The sequence below is a fragment of the Vespa mandarinia genome, chromosome 9 (genome assembly GCF_050613455.1).
Source record: "Vespa mandarinia isolate Hongniang chromosome 9, ASM5061345v1, whole genome shotgun sequence".
Taxonomy (NCBI): Eukaryota; Metazoa; Arthropoda; class Insecta; order Hymenoptera; family Vespidae; genus Vespa; species Vespa mandarinia.
Window position 1 is genome coordinate 5,959,424 of NC_140818.1, and position 18,116 is coordinate 5,977,539.

The 18,116-nt window shown below is 30.6% G+C and overlaps 2 protein-coding genes and 2 long non-coding RNA genes across 4 annotated transcripts; all 4 read left to right on the forward strand.

The window, feature by feature from the left end:
* The first annotated feature begins 5,579 nt into the window (after positions 1-5,579).
* Positions 5,580-10,400, forward strand: LOC146872773 (uncharacterized). The gene is made up of 4 exons (XR_014982581.1): positions 5,580-5,704; positions 6,756-6,969; positions 9,790-9,941; positions 10,289-10,400. It is a non-coding gene; the product is annotated as an uncharacterized LOC146872773 (long non-coding RNA).
* A 1,907-nt stretch (positions 10,401-12,307) lies between these two features.
* On the forward strand, positions 12,308-13,159 carry LOC118443238 (uncharacterized). Its single transcript, XR_004838619.2, has 4 exons — positions 12,308-12,322; positions 12,450-12,495; positions 12,611-12,722; positions 12,902-13,159. It is a non-coding gene; the product is annotated as an uncharacterized LOC118443238 (long non-coding RNA).
* A 789-nt stretch (positions 13,160-13,948) lies between these two features.
* On the forward strand, positions 13,949-14,855 carry LOC146872774 (uncharacterized). The gene is made up of 3 exons (XM_085659350.1): positions 13,949-14,084; positions 14,284-14,399; positions 14,547-14,855. Exons 2-3 carry the CDS (start codon positions 14,304-14,306, stop codon positions 14,682-14,684), a joined length of 234 nt encoding a protein of 77 aa, XP_085515476.1. The 5' UTR covers positions 13,949-14,084; positions 14,284-14,303; the 3' UTR covers positions 14,685-14,855.
* Positions 14,856-15,759: 904 nt separating this feature from the next.
* Positions 15,760-17,817, forward strand: LOC118443271 (omega-conotoxin-like protein 1). The gene is made up of 3 exons (XM_035869997.2): positions 15,760-15,920; positions 16,590-16,708; positions 17,456-17,817. The coding sequence occupies exons 2-3, from the start codon at positions 16,610-16,612 to the stop codon at positions 17,588-17,590; spliced, it is 234 nt and encodes a 77-aa protein (XP_035725890.1). The 5' UTR covers positions 15,760-15,920; positions 16,590-16,609; the 3' UTR covers positions 17,591-17,817.
* Positions 17,818-18,116: the final 299 nt, after the last annotated feature.

Here is an 18,116-nt window from a genome sequence, read left to right on the forward strand (position 1 = left end):
AAGCAACCTTTGACCAATAGTCATTGAAATCTTTTGCATACTTTACATCGATATTTTTATGTCTCTCATTTGGCAAGTTTGCGATTCTTTATTATATTTTATTCTTATTAGGTTTCCTTTCGTTGTCTGACCATGATTTTTCATAAAACGCTCTTGAAAGGAACAATATCGAATAGATACACAGTACGGACCGAGTTATGAAAAAGAACGGTAAAAATGTGTACCCTTGTGAGGAATGTTGTTTTTCCCACAGGCTATAAGCCTTTCCCATTGCTTCTCTCTATTGCTCTTTCTCTCTCTCTCTCTCTCTCTCTCTCTCTCTTTTTCTCTCTCTCTCTCTTTCATTCTCTTTCTATCTCACTCTTTCTGTCTCACTCTTTCTCTCGATTCTTTTTTTTCGTGCGTGGGTGATTTTCCTGATCGATACCCGATATCCAGTGCGAGCCGGTCCCATGGCTGTACGTCATTTCGCCGACAGTTGTACGAATTCTGCAACCCAGGCGATGTTAAAATTTGAATGTAAAGCGAGACGGACTAACGGAATATCAATAACATTAACGGTAAAATTTCAATTTGAATCCGTGGCCGCATTGGAGAATCAGCGGGGAAGGATGGAAAAGGGTGAACGTTCATGGTTAGGTCGTTATACCGTCAGATCTTTGTTTCGCACCTACTTGCAATATCTAATTTTAATTAATGTACACGAGGTAATACAAGTAATACTCGATATGTTGGATTCCATATTAATGGAGGGAATAGAGAGAAATGTCACAAATTTACATAAATTAGTTCGAATAATGCGAACTCGATAGTTTTGTAATTGATCCGAAACTTATGCATATAAGTGCAATAATAAAAAATCGTGACTCTAAGTTCATGATTATAAGGCACGCCTGTCTGATGCAACCCTACAGGCAAACGTGCAGAGAAGGAAGGATCGTATTGGTGCAATTTTTTATTTTTATTTTAAAACAGTTTTTTATTTTTTTTTTTTTACGATCGAAACTCACCTTTTATCGGAATTTTTTTCTCATTTTTTTTTTTTTTTTTTTTTTTTTATTATCTTAAGAATTTTTCTCATTTTTCTGTAGTTTTTATTTTTTTCTTAGTTTTTTTTTTATTTTTTATTTTTTTTACATTTTTTTTTTGTATGTCCAAGGTCGTAAAATTCGATAAGGTTTCATTGGCGTTCCTTTTGTTTCACGGATCCTCCTAGGAATCTTCGTTACCGACTAGCTTTATTCTTCAAAATTTTCTGAAAGATTACGCATGCGCTTTGGAACGTTGGTTCGTACACTTACCGATAGATGGCACCAGCGATCTGCTTAATGCACAGTCAAAGTTTTGTCCACTGATTTCCCGCGAGTCCAAGCTGCCGGCAAATATTCTGTCTATTTTAAGATTTTTACACAACATTCGAGTATTTTCTTCGTATTTGTCAAAAAGAGATACTTTGAAGTAAATAAAAATTATCAAAAATCATTAGAAAAGCGAAAAAATAAATTTGTCGATTGTCTTTTGACACAATTTCTTAATATGCATATTTCGTTTGAAGATGCATAATTTATTACTAAGATAAGCCTTTCTTATAATCTTTTCATAAGAATAAAAAATTTCTTTTTTCCATGATACAATTAATAATAAATTAGTATTGAGTACCTATGATCGAATCATCGAGTGGCTTGAAACATCTTCTCCGATAGCCCTAAATGAGTACTGCAAGGGCAAGATCTCGTAGCAACCCTTCAATGAGGGTGCATTGATCTGAAAAGTGCTACCCTCCGACCTTCAAGGGCCAATGAATTCCGCGTACCAATGGTCACGTGTGCCTCCGTACATGCATAATACCACACGTACACATATATACGTATGCACATGAATAAGGCTGACCACCCTTCTTGACTTAGCAGCATCGATCGATTTTTAGTCTTTCAAAAACGGCGCTTTCGCAGTTTACCTATTGCAAGTAACGGAGACTAATCCTTTTAAAAGAGTAAATATTTTAATAATAAAAAACAGATGAAATATCTAAAAGTACTGATGGTTCTAAACCCAAGAAATAGCATAAAAAAAAAAAAAGAAAAAATGCACCATACGTGTTTATAAAAGATTTACTCTATAATCGTTCATTAATTAAAAATCGTCGTACATGTCATGAGTTAATAATTTTATAAAACTTAAAAATCTGTATTATAAATTAAGGTAATAAATAAACATTGGAAAAGTTCACACAATTATTTTAATTGATGATCATTCATCAGGCATGAACAGTCAAGAGCGTAAGTAAAAATAAATGCAATATACACAAAACGCTATACGTGATATATATCTCTCTTGTAAAGACTAAAGAGAGGAGTCAATAGAGAGAAAAGTACGAAACTTTTTATTCATACTTTAATCGTCATTAATTAAAAATCGTCGAACAAGTTATAAGCTAATGATTTTATAAACGTAAGAACTTGCGTAATGAATTACATGATAAATAAACGTTGGAAAAATCCATACAATTATTGTAATCGATAATCGTACATTCATCAGGCGTGAACATTAAATAGCGCTAGCTATATAATAAAGGCAATACATGCAAAGCGCTATATATATAGATCATAAAGACTAAAGAGAGAAGTCAATAGTGAGGTGAGTACGAAACGGTCCCGATTACAAGTGTGCGCGTCACGTTAGCGTATGTCGACTATGAAACTAATTAATTTACATTATTTACTATTTATTTATCAGCCGCAAAGGTAACGGCCCGTAATCATTATTTCTATCTGTTACAATTAATTTATATATTTTATAATTAAAAAGGTTAATAATTAGTTTTCAACTTTGTGTAAACAAAGCAATCTTTAATTACCATTACGATGCTTTATTAAAATTGTTAAAACGTAATCACGAAAGAGTAATACATTTTATGTACGTATAAAACTTTGTTTGCTGTTATATCGACTAGAAATTTTAACTTAAGTGTTGATAACGAGAATATCGAGTCTCTCGTTATCTTGCGAATCTATCAAAGGCTCGTTTTAAAAAATAATTCACGAATATAGTACAATAATTGAATACGAAATGAAATATTTTACTATCTGATTCAAGGTCAGAGTAGAATTTTTTTACATTAGCTATCTTAAATCGATCGCTCATTAACAGCACGAAACGCACAAACAACGATCGAATCTGATTCCACGATGTTATATTTCAAAATCGTATAATCATTACGTTGATACAATTTCTTTTCTAAAATCATGTTCATAAATATTCTATCGGTTTTTTGTTCTTTCGAAACGAAACTCTCGATGAAATGAAATATTTAAGAAAATTTTGAGTGAAATTACAAATGTAATAAAAATACAGGACAACAATATTCCCTTCATTAACTAATTCCTCATTGGTACACGCGTTCTTCTTCATTATAACATGAGTTCATTAATAATTAACTTTTGCATAGGATAAAGTAGGAAAGATATGATTAATAATCGATGTTTAAAAGGGTGATTAATAATCGGTGCTCACAAATAGCAAAACTTTCGTAGCTCATTGTGGTAAATAATCGCAAATGTTACATCGTAAAATTAGGAAATGTTGATAATTTATGCATTACGACTCGATGTAACTTCGCGATCGAAGTTATAATACCTATTCCGTATGAGAATAAATATATACATAGTGCAATGTATTAATGCATTTACGAAAAATATTATATGCAATACATATATATAGATGTATATATATATATAATATTTGCAACAATTTTAGTAACTCTATAAATAATGCTTATACACTCTTTTACATACTATATATATATATATATATATATATATATATATATATATATATATAGATATATAGATATATATATATAATTTTTCTTTCCGTCTAGGAGATCGTTTATCTTGAAAGTTGACGTTCTCGAGTAGACGTCGAGAAATGTCCAAGAGAGGCATTAAGGATACCAGCCACATCTGTGCAATCCGCAAAAGCCAACTATATTTTCGTGTGGCCATTTATAACTGACCAGTTCCACTAGCCGCGACTACTTAGTGGCTATTTTACAGTGGAAAAGTGGCCCATAGGCTGGACACAAGGAATGGTGCGAGGAGAGAGGAGGATGAGTTCAAAAGTTCACATGAAAAACAGCGTCAGGAAATTGCTAGGAAATGGCTGGGAGCGAATGGTCACCCTTTCGACTCCTCGTTCCATTTCTCGTCCTTATAATAATCTAAATAGCTCGAAGAGAATCCTTTAAAAGAGCTGAGCCTGAGTTGTTAGATTTAAAAAATGTCGACGGCTACTCACCAAGCGAGCTTGATGTCGGTGCAGGAAATTAAGACCACTCCCTTTCTCGCCCACGTCCTACTACGAATTTATTTTCTTCTAATCGTTCCTTCTTATCCGTTCGTTCATGTGTAAATATGTGTATACATCGGTGTTTATTCTTTTTTACCTTTCTCGAATATTTAAACTCACGCGTTAAATCGCAAATGTATACTTTAAAACTGAACTGTTAGAGCTCTTTCTCTATCTCTCTCTCTCTCTCTCTCTCTCTCTCTCTCTCTCTCTTTCTTTTTATCTCCGTTTAATATCCTTGCAAAACTAATATACTTTTATATGCTCCCTTTCAGAATGAAAACACATAAGTGAATTAGGTATTCTCGCGGACTTCGAGTAATATAAGGAATTTGATGGTAATCTCGTTTATCTCAAAGCTTCCAGATTTTAAACTATAGCATGTAAAGATGAGAAAAGGCAATCGAATTGACTGTCTTAACCCTTGGCAGACTTGGTAATTCGTGAAATCGAAGAGTTTCGTGAAGTACGATTTTTTCCTCTCATGTTTATGCATCGAAACGGGGGTTGTACGATTTACGTAAGACAGTAAAGCTGAGATTACAGCTGGAAGGATATTGCAGAGCTACCATCGTAGAAACGATTCCTTTTATCGTAACTAAAGGTTATTACGATGGATACCCTCTCTTTCTTCTCAGAGAAAAATAGATTCGTAAGAGATTGTAACTTCGACTTTCAAAGTTTACCGTCTTACTTTTATATCTATTCACTTTTTCGCAGTTTAGAAATAACCTAAACTTTAGAAATCTCTCCGATGAGAATCATTCGTTGATTTTTATTAGCACATTACTTAGTATAACGTAAAAAAATAGTGATATAATTTTGAAATTTTCAATTTACATCAATAAATCGATTATTATCAAGCGTTATACGGATCAATGAAATATCATTGAATTTATTAATGAGATAACAAAAATGGCAATTGTTCTTAAAGAAATTAATCATTGTCTTCAATGAAAGGTTAGAGAAAAATAGATTCAATTAATACATCACAATTATTAATAACATCAATTAATAACATCAATTAATAACATCAAAAATTCACACGTACATCAAATTTTTTACTTCAGAATAGTTGGATTTTTAATTTTCTTCGCGTCTAAGTTACTTCTCTTATAGACGTCAGCATATTCGTCCCTTTGTCTTATTTCCTTGTATGAGGAAAAGACATGAGATCGCCAAGAGGGATCAATTTACAGTAAAAAATAAAAAGAGAGAGAGAGAGAGAGAGAGAAAGAAAGAAAAAAGAAGGAGGCCTGTAAAAGCGGGGACCAACACCGCAGCTGTGAAACAACTCAAACGTATAAAGAAACGACAGTGGATATAACGCGAAAACGCGTTTCCTGGCGGAAATAATGTGAGTAAAGCGAAACTTTATCCTTCCCCGTGCTCGCTTCTCTTTCCTCTTACTGTCTCTTTCTCACATTCTCTCTTTCTCTTTCTCTCTCTCTGTCTCTTTCTCTCTCTCTCTCTCTCTCTCTCTCTCTCTTTCTATCCCTCATCCAATCTCCCCCGGCACAATTTTCCTTCTTTTGCTTACTACAGCCGAGGTAGTCTCTTGCCTCTCGTCGTTTCCTTTTTTCTTAATAACCCACGTAGCTCTTCTCCCAGGAGAGAGAAAAAGAGAAGGAGATAGAAAGAAAAAGTCATAGGTAGAACATCCTGGCGTTGGAATAAGAAACAAAATAATCCACCGTACTTGGACTTTTAATACTGAAAACGATCTTACACATGATCGTAGAACTTTCATATCGGAATGTTAAATTGCCCGATAAGAGACTCTTTTATTATACTTTACCTACACCTAATGAATTTATCTTCTTTATCGTACTGAACGTACAAATCGTTCCTCTTTCTCCTCCTCCTCCTCCTCCTCCTTCTCTTCCTACTTCTGCTTCTTCTTCTTCTTCTTCTTATTTTCTGATTCTTCCCGATAAAAGTTCTTCAAAAGCTAAAACTCAATACCAATTATATCGAGTACTGTATTACAATTTCGTTTGAATAAATTTATTTTATAGAATGAACGTATTGTATTAATCTGTGATTCTTATGATTAGTCTTTTTTAAAACTTTATATAATTCATTCAATTATATCGATCATTTTATTTCATTCGTTTTAAATATAATCTCGTAATTGGCAAGCGATATCCTAAAACAGTGTCTAGTCAGTGGTCTACGATAGTTTCATCTAATTCGTCGTAGCAAAGACGCTCGAGCCACTTTCTGCTGGTGGAGATAGTGGTCTACGAAAGCGTAGCTTCCACCAGCAGTTGCTTCTAGGTTGCCAGTCTCTCTTTACTCTTCCTCTCTCTCTCTCTCTCTCTCTCTCTCTCTCTCTCTCTCTCTCTCTCACAGGCACATACACACACACACATGCGCACACACACTGTCTATCTTTCTCTCTCTAGTCTATGTTCAGAATGGTCAGCTGGACCCTCCTACACGTAAATCACGACGCTGCCGCAGATCCAATTATCAAATTGTCCGGCACTTCAGCCTAGTCAAGAGAACCATCGAGATGGCGTGAAACGACAGAGGAAAAGGGAGGAAAGGAATAGTGCTGAAGGAGATGCAACGATGTGCTTCGAAGAAGAACGTACGTTCCCTGCTGCCGTCGAGGTGGTAAGTCCAAGTACCACAGAAGCACTAACTAAGGGAGCAATAGATCCTGCGAGGCAAAACCGCGAAAGACAGGACGACGTTAGCGGCTAAGATTTATCACTTAAGCGACTTCGCTAAAGGGGAACGATATCCCTTAGGACGAACTGTCTCTCTCGTTCTCAAACTCACTCTTACTTGAATACGCACGTCCATGTAAAAGCACTGATTTTCTCTTTAGATAACCCGATCAATCGATATGGTAATTCTAGAAGATTCTCACCGATAAATACCAATGTCTAAACTTTATTACGATAAAATCGTAATAAATCGTATTTCTTTTATCTTTAAGGAAAGATCATAGTTGTGAAATAATGTCAACTATTTTCTTAGTACTATTACATTCATCGTTATTAAAATAAAATAAAAAAAAAAAAAAAAAAAAAATATAAGAAAAAAAGAAAAAAGATGTATAAATCGAAAGCGTGTAGCGTGACCGACCTTAATTCGAAGAATTTTCATTCCGATAAAATAATGAAGACACGAATGCAGATCTACGCACAAGTAATAGAGAAAATTAATTTCTTAGATGTACGATAACCCAAGAATAGTAAATCGAGTGACGATGACTGTCGACAAATCGTATTTCTTCTCCCCTAAAAGGCGTTTATGCTAATACTATTATACGTAACACGTAATGGTTTCTTACGGTTAACGGAAAGGAGCTGTTAGCTCGGAAATGTAAAACGGAAGTGCGTGCTAAAGGAACCCCGTGTTAGGCAAAGGATATACGTATGTATATACATACTTCTAACACGCGATCCTAATTCAGACGTTACCCTTATACACGAGTTTCATTTACTATTTACTACATATGATCAAAGTCAATTTTATATTTCCATCTGTAAATCAATTAAAATGTTATGATAAAGAAATGTTTATACACTTTAATCTAGTATATTACAATAGTACCAAGAAACTAAAATCTTACAACGAAGGTCATGTACGTTCAAGCATCAATCATTTCTTAAAGCATAAATAGAATTAGTGAAAGATGTTTCTGCTTTATCTATTCCTTGAAAGTAACCTTGAAACACGTCATATATCCCAGTCAAGTCATACATTACGAATGAACGTTCTATTAAATGTATGCGTAACACGTACGTATAGAATAATTTCTTACATTTCTCAAGATAACTTTCAATTATTTCCACGTATTAAACGTATATCTTTTATCGATATTTTTGTTAATTAATTATATATCTACATAGGTATGTGTTATTAATAAAATACATATAAATGAGTTGTTAAATATAATATGATAAATGGATTAAATATATACGTCGAATAAACTAATAGCCAATTATAAGAATTGAATTAATTTATTAAATAAATAAGAGAAAATTAATGACAACTTATTTTATATATAATCTAATAGAAATAAAAAAAAAACAAAATTTTTATTTTCCATATATTATTATTGATTAATATTTATCCGAGAAATTCGAATGATGCATAACGAGTGTGATATTTCCGACGTTATCTTATTTTCGATAAAACATTTTCTTCTTGACGTTGGATTACCAAGAACGTCGTATTCTCAGTTAGATTTTCTTCTCGGACAGAGGTCAGTGTGAAATGCGATTATAAGATTGTTTTGAGCAAACAATAAACTGACAATGATTCGATTTCTCGAGGAAAGATCGTAAAAAAGTGAGGGAAAAAAGATAAATTCTCAACCGCGGTCGATGGTTTCATCGAGCGACCGAAAATATCCGAACGAGGAGGTTTCTCCCTCGGGCAACGACAATTGAGTCAATTTAGAGAGCGGTTTTGATAGGTCGCCTGACATGTGAGCGCGTTACACGGCAGGTGTTCTGAAATATTACGCCCGCGTGCTACGCCAATTATCCCCGACGTCATGCCCGAAAGGCGTAATGGACGATTACTACCGACACCAAATCGCAACGCTTTTTTATTTGTCCTCCACCCCCCCCCCCATTTTAAATGGAGTTCAGAGATGCTCCAAAGAGCATCGCTTATATGCGTTTTCTATTCGATAGATGAGAATTTCTTTTCCCATTACCTAATGTATTCGCGAACGATCGACGACGATTTACAATTAATAAAATTACACGTAATAACGTATATACCACATATACTTACTAATGTTATATTATATAATATTATTTATTAATAAGACAAAATTGTTTTTGAAATATATTATTATAAAATTGTAATGATATTAATTTCCTTACGAATGTTTCTCCTGTTACGCTCGTGCTTTCGCATACGTACACATACGCACGCAAGTTGATCGTTCGGTGATTGATTCGATACTATTATTTAATCGCTCATTATATCTTTCGACGATCCTTATTGATAAACAGAGGGCCATCCCCAATGTCTAGAAATCAAAACATATACATGTACTATTTATATTTATATTGTATTATACGATCTTACAATGTATCGAATCTATATACATATATATACTTTAGGTCTTCCCCGATTATTAAAAAATTAATTGAAATATATTAAAAACAGATAGATACCTTTTGATTAATATACGATTATTTGTATATATCGATGTGTGTGTGTGTGTGTGTATGTTCGTAATCTATTTCCTGCGATCTTTCTTTACCGGTAATATATATTGGAATAGGTATCAAAATTGAACATAAGTCAATAAGCCAAGGCGATAGAAGCATTAAGTGTTTCAAAGAAAATATAACTATTCAAATATAATAGTTTAAAATCGTGAATTTATTTAACATATTTCTATTAAAAAATTTCTTTTAAAAAGATTAATATTCGTTCTAATACCAATCGTTTAATTTCTAGTATAAAATATTATCAAAATGTCAAAGGTTACGTTTTCAATAATCGTTATTGCACTAATAATGTGCATCATCGTTCAAACTATTTTGGCTGCACCAACCTTACAAGAAAACGAAGAAGGACAATTAGCCGGATGCGGTCATCAGGCTGCTCACGTTAGTAAACTAATTATTTCTATTAATTATTTCATTTTTAATATGCATTTTGAACATTTCTTATCACGAGATAGAATGTCGTATTTCATTCATCACTTTTTGTGGTCAATTTATTTTAAAATCTAGCAAACGAGACTGTACCTTTTTTTATTTTTTTTTAAATTCGTAAATATTTGAGCAAACACGTATTTATTCAATTACACTTTATCTCTTCGATCGAGTCACCGCTGTTTACGAAGTAAACGTTTGAATGAATAGAAAGTAATGAATACGTTCATCGAAAGCTATAAAGCTATAAATGATTATAAGAAAATTTGTCTAAAATATTTTTATTTTTAATGTTATAGTGTAAACGCAATTCAGACTGCTGCTTTTATCTGAGATGTGATAGCTACGCTAAATTATGTGTGCCTTAAAAAGAACAAATTAAAGTAAAAACACACATATACATAATTGGACATGTTGATTAATTTAATACGATTAATAACATGTTATTGATATTCGTTATTAAAATATATAAATGTTACAATTATTATTATAAAAATGTAAAATAAAACTACAACGTTTAATATCAATTACAAGTTTACTTCATTTAATTTTATAAATATCTGTCTTTATTTTTTCTTATTAATATTTTTTTTTTCAATAGATATTATATAGCATATAAAAATATGCATTTTATCTGTTTAAACCTTAATGGAAGAATTTTAAACGATGAAGAATTCAAAATGATTCCCTTAACTTAGTAGGTCAGTATCCTCTTTATCAATGCACGAATCACGAGAGTAAAATTTTATCTTATACGATATGATTACCAATGATATCGATTCAATATGCATTTGTGTTTTTTATTTTTTTGTCAAAATGCGTTAGAATCGTAAAAGTCCGTATAGGATTTAATAAAGTCTTTTTCAATATTTTGATAAGATATTTTAAGAAAAAGAAAAAAAAAATAGATTCGGTAAAAGAACCGCAAAATTAAAATTATCTGATCAACAAAATAAAACGAACTTAAAAGACTTTAACTGCATAATCCCTATTTATCTGATCGACGATATATAATTCTGGCTATTACTACGTGAATGAAAATAAATAGCACAAATATCATTAAACACGTTTAAATAATCAATCGGGATATCTGTGTTTCATGTAATCCGACAATCGCAAGAGTCACATTTAAATCAATGCAATAATATTTGCTTGGTATACGTATGCATTCGATAGAATAAATTTTCGTTTAAACGTATAAATTGGAGTATCATCATACTAATCATTTATACGTATCACATTAAATAAATAAATCAATGACGTTTTAAATATGTAATACTTACATCGATCAACCATAAAATATACGATTATTATATATTGATATTCGAATGTATATCATTATATATAGAAGACCTCGGCGAATATATGAACAATGTATAAAAATTGATATTATTTTTCATTCCGAAATAACATGGCTTTATGATACCGAGAGATAGGGACGCAATCTCAGTAATATCATCGCATGATTCTAAATCATAAGTTTATTTTTCTTAGTCACAATATATAAAAATATTTTTGATTCTCCACTATCAGTGACTAAAGCAAATATACAAATACACTTTACGTTCAAGATCTTATCTATTTGCAAGATATAAATAAGATAACGTTGTTCTCCTTTGTGTATCAATCACTTGTTCGAAAGGTACACTTCAGACATATATATCTATATATATATCTGTCTATATATATATATACTGTCGTAATAATACAATATATAATATTATATAGATCATATCGGGATTGCTTCAAATACAGACAGAATAATTTTAGTTTGGAGCATACATAAATATCAGGAAAGTTTATTAGATCTTTTTACTGATGATAAATTCAATAAAAAATCATACGAGATATCATTTATTTACTTTACGATCACACTTTTTTTAATTTTCAAATTTATGTGCATATGTACAAGTGGAAAATTTCACAAATCAATAATCTCTTTGGATGCCTCTTTTCTTTATATATTCACATAACGTAATAAATATATGCATATATATTAAATAATACTTATTGATTAAATAAAATATTTATATTTTCTATCAAAAAATTGAAGTAATCTTTTGAAATAATTGAAATAAGCGTTCCTTAGTTCACAATCAGATCATAGATGGGCAAACATCACGTGAATCTTATCAAATTATCAAGATGATTGGAATTTCAAGAATAGTCTTGTTATTTCCGCGAGTGCAGGACAATAAGGGGTAATTTACGTTAAAAAAATGAGCGCAGCGTATATATAGCTTTATATAATATTTTTATACATACAGTATGTACGTGATATTTTACGATCGATGAACCTTGATAGATGATAATATTGTTAGAAAAATAATATGGTAAACAATATTTCTTTTTTCTGTGAAAGATATCCAGGTAATGTTCATATAACATTAGTTAATAAAACACAATTTTATCTTTGTTTGTTTATGTGGACACACTATAAATATGTCATGCTAACGCTAGAACGGTTTAGAAATCTTGTGACACATTTCCGAGTGAAATCTGTAAGGTGAGATATAATTTTAGGACGTAATTAAAGAACTTTGTACAAATTAATTAATTCTAATTCTTTCATTAATTTAATTATTTTCATAAATAATTAAAGTTATATATCTTTTTTTCAGAAAATTAAAAAAAAAAATAAAATAAAATAAAATGGCTAAGCTTTTATTGCTTCTTTACTTTGCTCTCTTGACATTGACTTGTGTCATGGCTTGTTTACAACCAGGCCAGCCTGTAAGTATCTTTTTATTGGTGAAATATAATTGTGATGGTGAGTTATATATTGAAAAAAAAAAAAAAAAATTAATCAATTAACAAATCTATACGAAATTTTGTATAACATATGTGCTATTATACAACCATCCATGATTTTAGCTGTTTTATCGATAAGCTTTGCGTTTCGATTTTTACAGTGCTCCAACAGTAACCAGTGCTGTGGTTTGTTGATATGCAACCCTTGGGCTAATCGTTGCACAAAGGGTGGAAACTGGCCATTGGCTGACGCTAACAGTGATGGCAACCAGTAATCACAATGAGCTTACTGACATTTCGACGTTACTTCGTAGGCTTACAATCAAATATACATTTTTTATCAATTAATCGTACACAATGACTTCTTTAATTTGACTTATTATTTAATTGGAAAATATATATGTATTATTAGAAACAAATTTTCTTTTTTTTTTTTTTTTTTTTTTTTTTTTATCATATTACTCACCATGAAAATTTCGTCGATAGTACGATATAAAATCTTTTTTACCTTAGATAAATCCAAGATCGAATGATATCACCGTAAAAATATTTGCTTTTCGATTTCTGGTTTTATCGATATGGTATTAACGTTTGAATAAAACATAATGCGTAATATTCTAATGTTAATATAAAAAATTTAATTCCCTTTTTGTTTCAGACAAAAAAGAGAACGATAAGAGATACAGTTTATTTAACTATTTGCTTTCTTTGATAGATTTATAATTCTAAAGGAATTTATATAAATGAATTTATAATTATTCAATCCAATAGTTTTAATATATATTTATTATTATGAAGTCTTCAGAATAAAACGAGTAATTAATAAATCAGATATTCGATGAATGTTATTAATTATAATTCTTTCTCATTTTAAAAATACATATTTACGGATACATCCTCATATATTATTAATGTTAAGTATATATATTGAAATATACATAAGTATACAAGTATGCGTATACATAAATTTCAAAAACAATTTAGCATGTAAGTACTTGTTTTATTATACATATCAATTCATCAGATAGAAAATGCATATACTCTATTGTTCGATATATATTATGTTGTACAATTATTAAACAAATAAAATAAATATTAGTATGACTGTTGTAATTCTACAACGATTAAAATGAAGGTTAAAAGATAAATGATATTTTCTATATAGAAAAAAATATACGCAGGTAGATATTCTATTACGTATTCTTTTTATCAGCTTATACGTCAAGAAATCGTATAAATACTAGATTATCGCCGTTTAGAAATTAGTAAGTTATCATCTTCTTAAGTAAGATTTATAAGTAACTTGTGCTTCTAACACCGATTGCTATTTTAACATTTAACACGGTAAGTATATTAACGATTTATTATTAATTATTATTTATCAAATATTATTCTTTCCGATATACATTTCGATTTATTATCATCATTACAATTTCATCTCGTCGTTTCGAATAAAAACTTTTTTATTTTGTATAGTACATTTTACACTTCACAATTGCAATTGATTCATATATAAGTTGAATATTTTTTTTTTTTTTTTTAGGACAAAAAGAACGCATAATCATGCAAAAATTCATCTTTCTTGCTCTCCTCGCATTAGCTCTTGCTGCACCTAAGCCTAAAGAATCAGAAGCTTCATGCAGTCCGTGGCTTGGATACGTAAGTTTGCTATAATAATTAAGCTTTGATAGTGATATTTATCTATTTACGATTTTTGTTGAAAATAAAAATGAAAATTGTTTCAAAACAAAGAATAGCAATCAAATTTCATAGACAAATTTATTAAATAGTATTTCTCCTTTACAGTGTCAAATTTACTCAGATTGCTGTCGTAACCTTATTTGTCTAAGTTACGCGGCTAAGTGCGTACCAAAACATGGATTGATAATTCCCGGTGCAGATACCAGACCTATTGGTCCACCACCATATCCACCAACCACATAAAATATTATCGTTCAATAAACAACCCGTGTTATATTTTTTAATTATTTGAAAATCAAATGTAACATTATGGTTTGGACATATTTAAAATATATATTGAGCATCAATGAACTTAATGAAAATCGTTGAAATAAATGATAATTTTATTGAAAATAAAAGCTCTATACATTATCATACTTTTGTTTTCTTTTAAAATTACAGTATAATTAAATAAAAAAGAATAATCCAGATAAGATATTTAAAAAAAAAAAAAAAAAATTGTTATCGTGATACTAATTTTAAAACGTGCATATTATGAATATTTTATTTAAATTGGAAAGAAAAAAAAAAAGAAAAGAAAAAGAAAATGAAATCACTTAAGTTCCTCAAAAAGACGTAAAACATTTACTTATTATCGCAACATAATGGTATCGATATATTCGATGATGGATAAAAATCGTATTGTTGTGTATTTCTTTCTCTTTTCTCCGACTACCGTTGCGAAATAAAGGAGCAATAACAGTGTGTGACTCGATTTCTTCCTCTGTTATTTCCTGTCAAGCGAATTAAAGAACAAGAGGGCTTTGTGGAGAGATCAATGGAATGTACGAAGCGTGCAATATGCACTCGATAGAATATCGGTGCAAAAGTCAAAAGGCACTTGTCCGTTTCATACCGTACGGCGCAGAAAGTGAAGACTTACAGTCGATATAAAATCTCGAGGAAAAATAAAATTTTCATTCTTGCACGATGATCAATAGAGAATGGCGTACATTAATCGTTCCTTTTTATTTTATTTAATTATACACAAAAAAGAAAAAAAAAGGAAAGAAAAAAGTAAACAGGAAAAAAAAGAAATACGAATAACCTATCGACTATTATTTTTTATGTACGATACAAGTTTTATAAAGTAATAAAAAACACTTGTTAAAGCAACAGCATATGAAATTTATATTATGAATATGTTTTAAGAAACGATAACAGAAGTAAGATAACAGGGTCATTTTTCATTGAAACGACCCATGAGCCTAAACTCGCTCGTAAATGACTCATATATGTTTCGAAGAAGCCATCGAGATTCATAAAGTCACCGTTTCTCCTACTTCTATACTTTGTGTATACATATATGTATACACTCTTCGTATATAGTTTGAACAGAACGAACGAAGGAAGGTAGTCGAGGTCGAACTCTCGAGAAGATATCTTTGCGACGGAATCTGTGCGTAGTTTATATTTCGTTAGCGAATAATAAGCCCATTTGTAAGTATCAAGTGATAATAATATAAAACTATTTCTTTAATCACACGGATTGCGTCGATTATTGTTACATATTTACATCGATCGTTTCGTTAAAAAGGAAGTGAATATTTTCATTAAAGGAGATCTTTCATATTATATTTTTTGAAAGGTTCGAGATGCCGTTGTGACATACTTTCTCTTCACACATTCGCACGTATACGTGTTCGAACAATCGTCTTTATTTATTCCAATAGCTACGTAACGAAGAATAAACGTTTTAAAGTGGATTAAACGTCCATACATGCTCGACCATGAGTATGTATAGTCTTTAGTCACTGGATCCTTTATTCAAGAACGAGTCAGGGCAACCAGTAATGATTCATTTATCTACACACCTGTATAATCGTTGATATACATCGCCTGTGTTTCTATGTGTGTGTGCATGTGATTTTTCTTTTTCTTTTAGTGAGCATATGTATGAGTGTGTTCGTGCGTGACGGTTCTGCGTTTCACGAATATTGCTTTTGATCTTTAAAACCTTGAATAAAATTCCTCGTGAAAGAGATTAAAGTTAGAAATGCCAAAACAGTATTACGATTATTCATTGGCAATATAATTAAAATTTCACAATAAAAATATATTTTATACTAATGATCATTTATTAATTAGATCACAATGTTTTCCTTACAGAATTCCAAGAAACAACGAAGATGTCGAAGTTCATGCTGCTCGTTTTTGTAACTCTTCTTGCTAGCACACTTATCGTGGCTGCTCCCGATAACTCACGCTGCGGTCGGCACGGTGACCCCGTCAGTACACATTTACATATAGCCTGTTTTTCTGCTTTGTCGATTGTTTCACATGATATCTCTCTAGTCTTACGTTTCTTTCTCGTTTATTAGGGGAAAAAAGAAATAAATAAATAAATAAATAACAAAACATACATAAATATTTCAATTTACGTTAAAATTCGTTTCACGGCAATGACCTTGTGTCCGTGTTTCTATATACAAGGACATTTTAACAAAAATGATATACGATTAGCTATTTATTAAATTAAATCATCCTATTATTGATTATTTAGCTTGTATTATTAATATTTTATTCTATATACTATATAATCAAAGTGAAGTCACAAATTGGAAATTCTAATCGTGTGAATTCATCGCATTGCGCATCTTAATAAGGTTAGAACTTTAGTATTCAATGATAATCATATATTGACTTTTCGCCATTTAAATATGCGAATGTTCCCATCGATACGAATGAAGTTCGTTTATGTTATTATATGTTATTACGTAGAAAGTCAATAAAAAAATCGTTCTATCATTTCTTAAAAGTATCGACGAATACAGTCTTATAACGATAAAAAGAAAACAATATATATATATATATATTTTTTTTTTTCTAAATAGCTAAATAAATAAATAAGTGAAGTTCTAATTATATACGAGTAAATGAGAACATGATATATCTAAACGATTCTGGTTCATTTAATGCAAATTGCTTTTAATAATTAGTATAATTGTATCAACTAATATTTTATTTGTTTACAGTGCGTGGTTGATCGTGAATGCTGTCAAAGCATAAGATGCAACGCACAGGCGCATAGATGCCAAGTCATTATCACCGCCGAGGAATTAATGGCTCAGAGAGAACGAATTTTGGGCAAGAAAGGAAAATCTTACTGATCAACTATTATCTCTTTCTTGATCACGCAATCATGGCAATAAATAAGATAAATAATTTTTCATTTATATAAAGATAAGCATTGAAATTATATGGAGTTATGGCATAATGAAAATGTCATCTTTAATTATAATTAAAAAAAAAAAAAAAAAAAAAAATCATCTTTAATTATAACAAAGCGAAAATATTTGGAATGTATAAATTGAATAATAAATATTATAAATCGTAAGTATCTGAAAAATCTACACATTAAAATACGTAGCTTTTAAATAACTATCGATATTATAAATGAAAAACAAAAGAGTAATTGAGGAAACGATGAATGAAATTGTTAAACTATCTCGATTGATCAATTTGAACAAAAAACAGATAAATAAATACTCGTATCTTTTCTATAAAAAAAAAAAAAAAAAAAAAGAAAAAGAGAGGGAAATAAAGGAAACGGGAAAAAAAGAGAGAGAAAAAAAAAAGAAAACGTAGAAAGCGGATAGATTTATCGCTAGAAAAAATTCATCGGATTTTCTCGAA

What these genes read in the sequence shown, in the direction of transcription:
- LOC118443271 (XM_035869997.2), top strand. Translation starts at nt 16,610, where the DNA reads ATGTCGAAGTTCATGCTGCTCGTTTTTGTAACTCTTCTTGCTAGCACA. An exon ending in GCGGTCGGCACGGTGACCCC is followed by an intron (nt 16,709 to 17,455) that starts GTCAGTACACAT and finishes ATTTGTTTACAG; the next exon opens with TGCGTGGTTGATCGTGAATG.
- LOC146872774 (XM_085659350.1), top strand. Translation starts at nt 14,304, where the DNA reads ATGCAAAAATTCATCTTTCTTGCTCTCCTCGCATTAGCTCTTGCTGCA. An exon ending in GCAGTCCGTGGCTTGGATAC is followed by an intron (nt 14,400 to 14,546) that starts GTAAGTTTGCTA and finishes TCTCCTTTACAG; the next exon opens with TGTCAAATTTACTCAGATTG.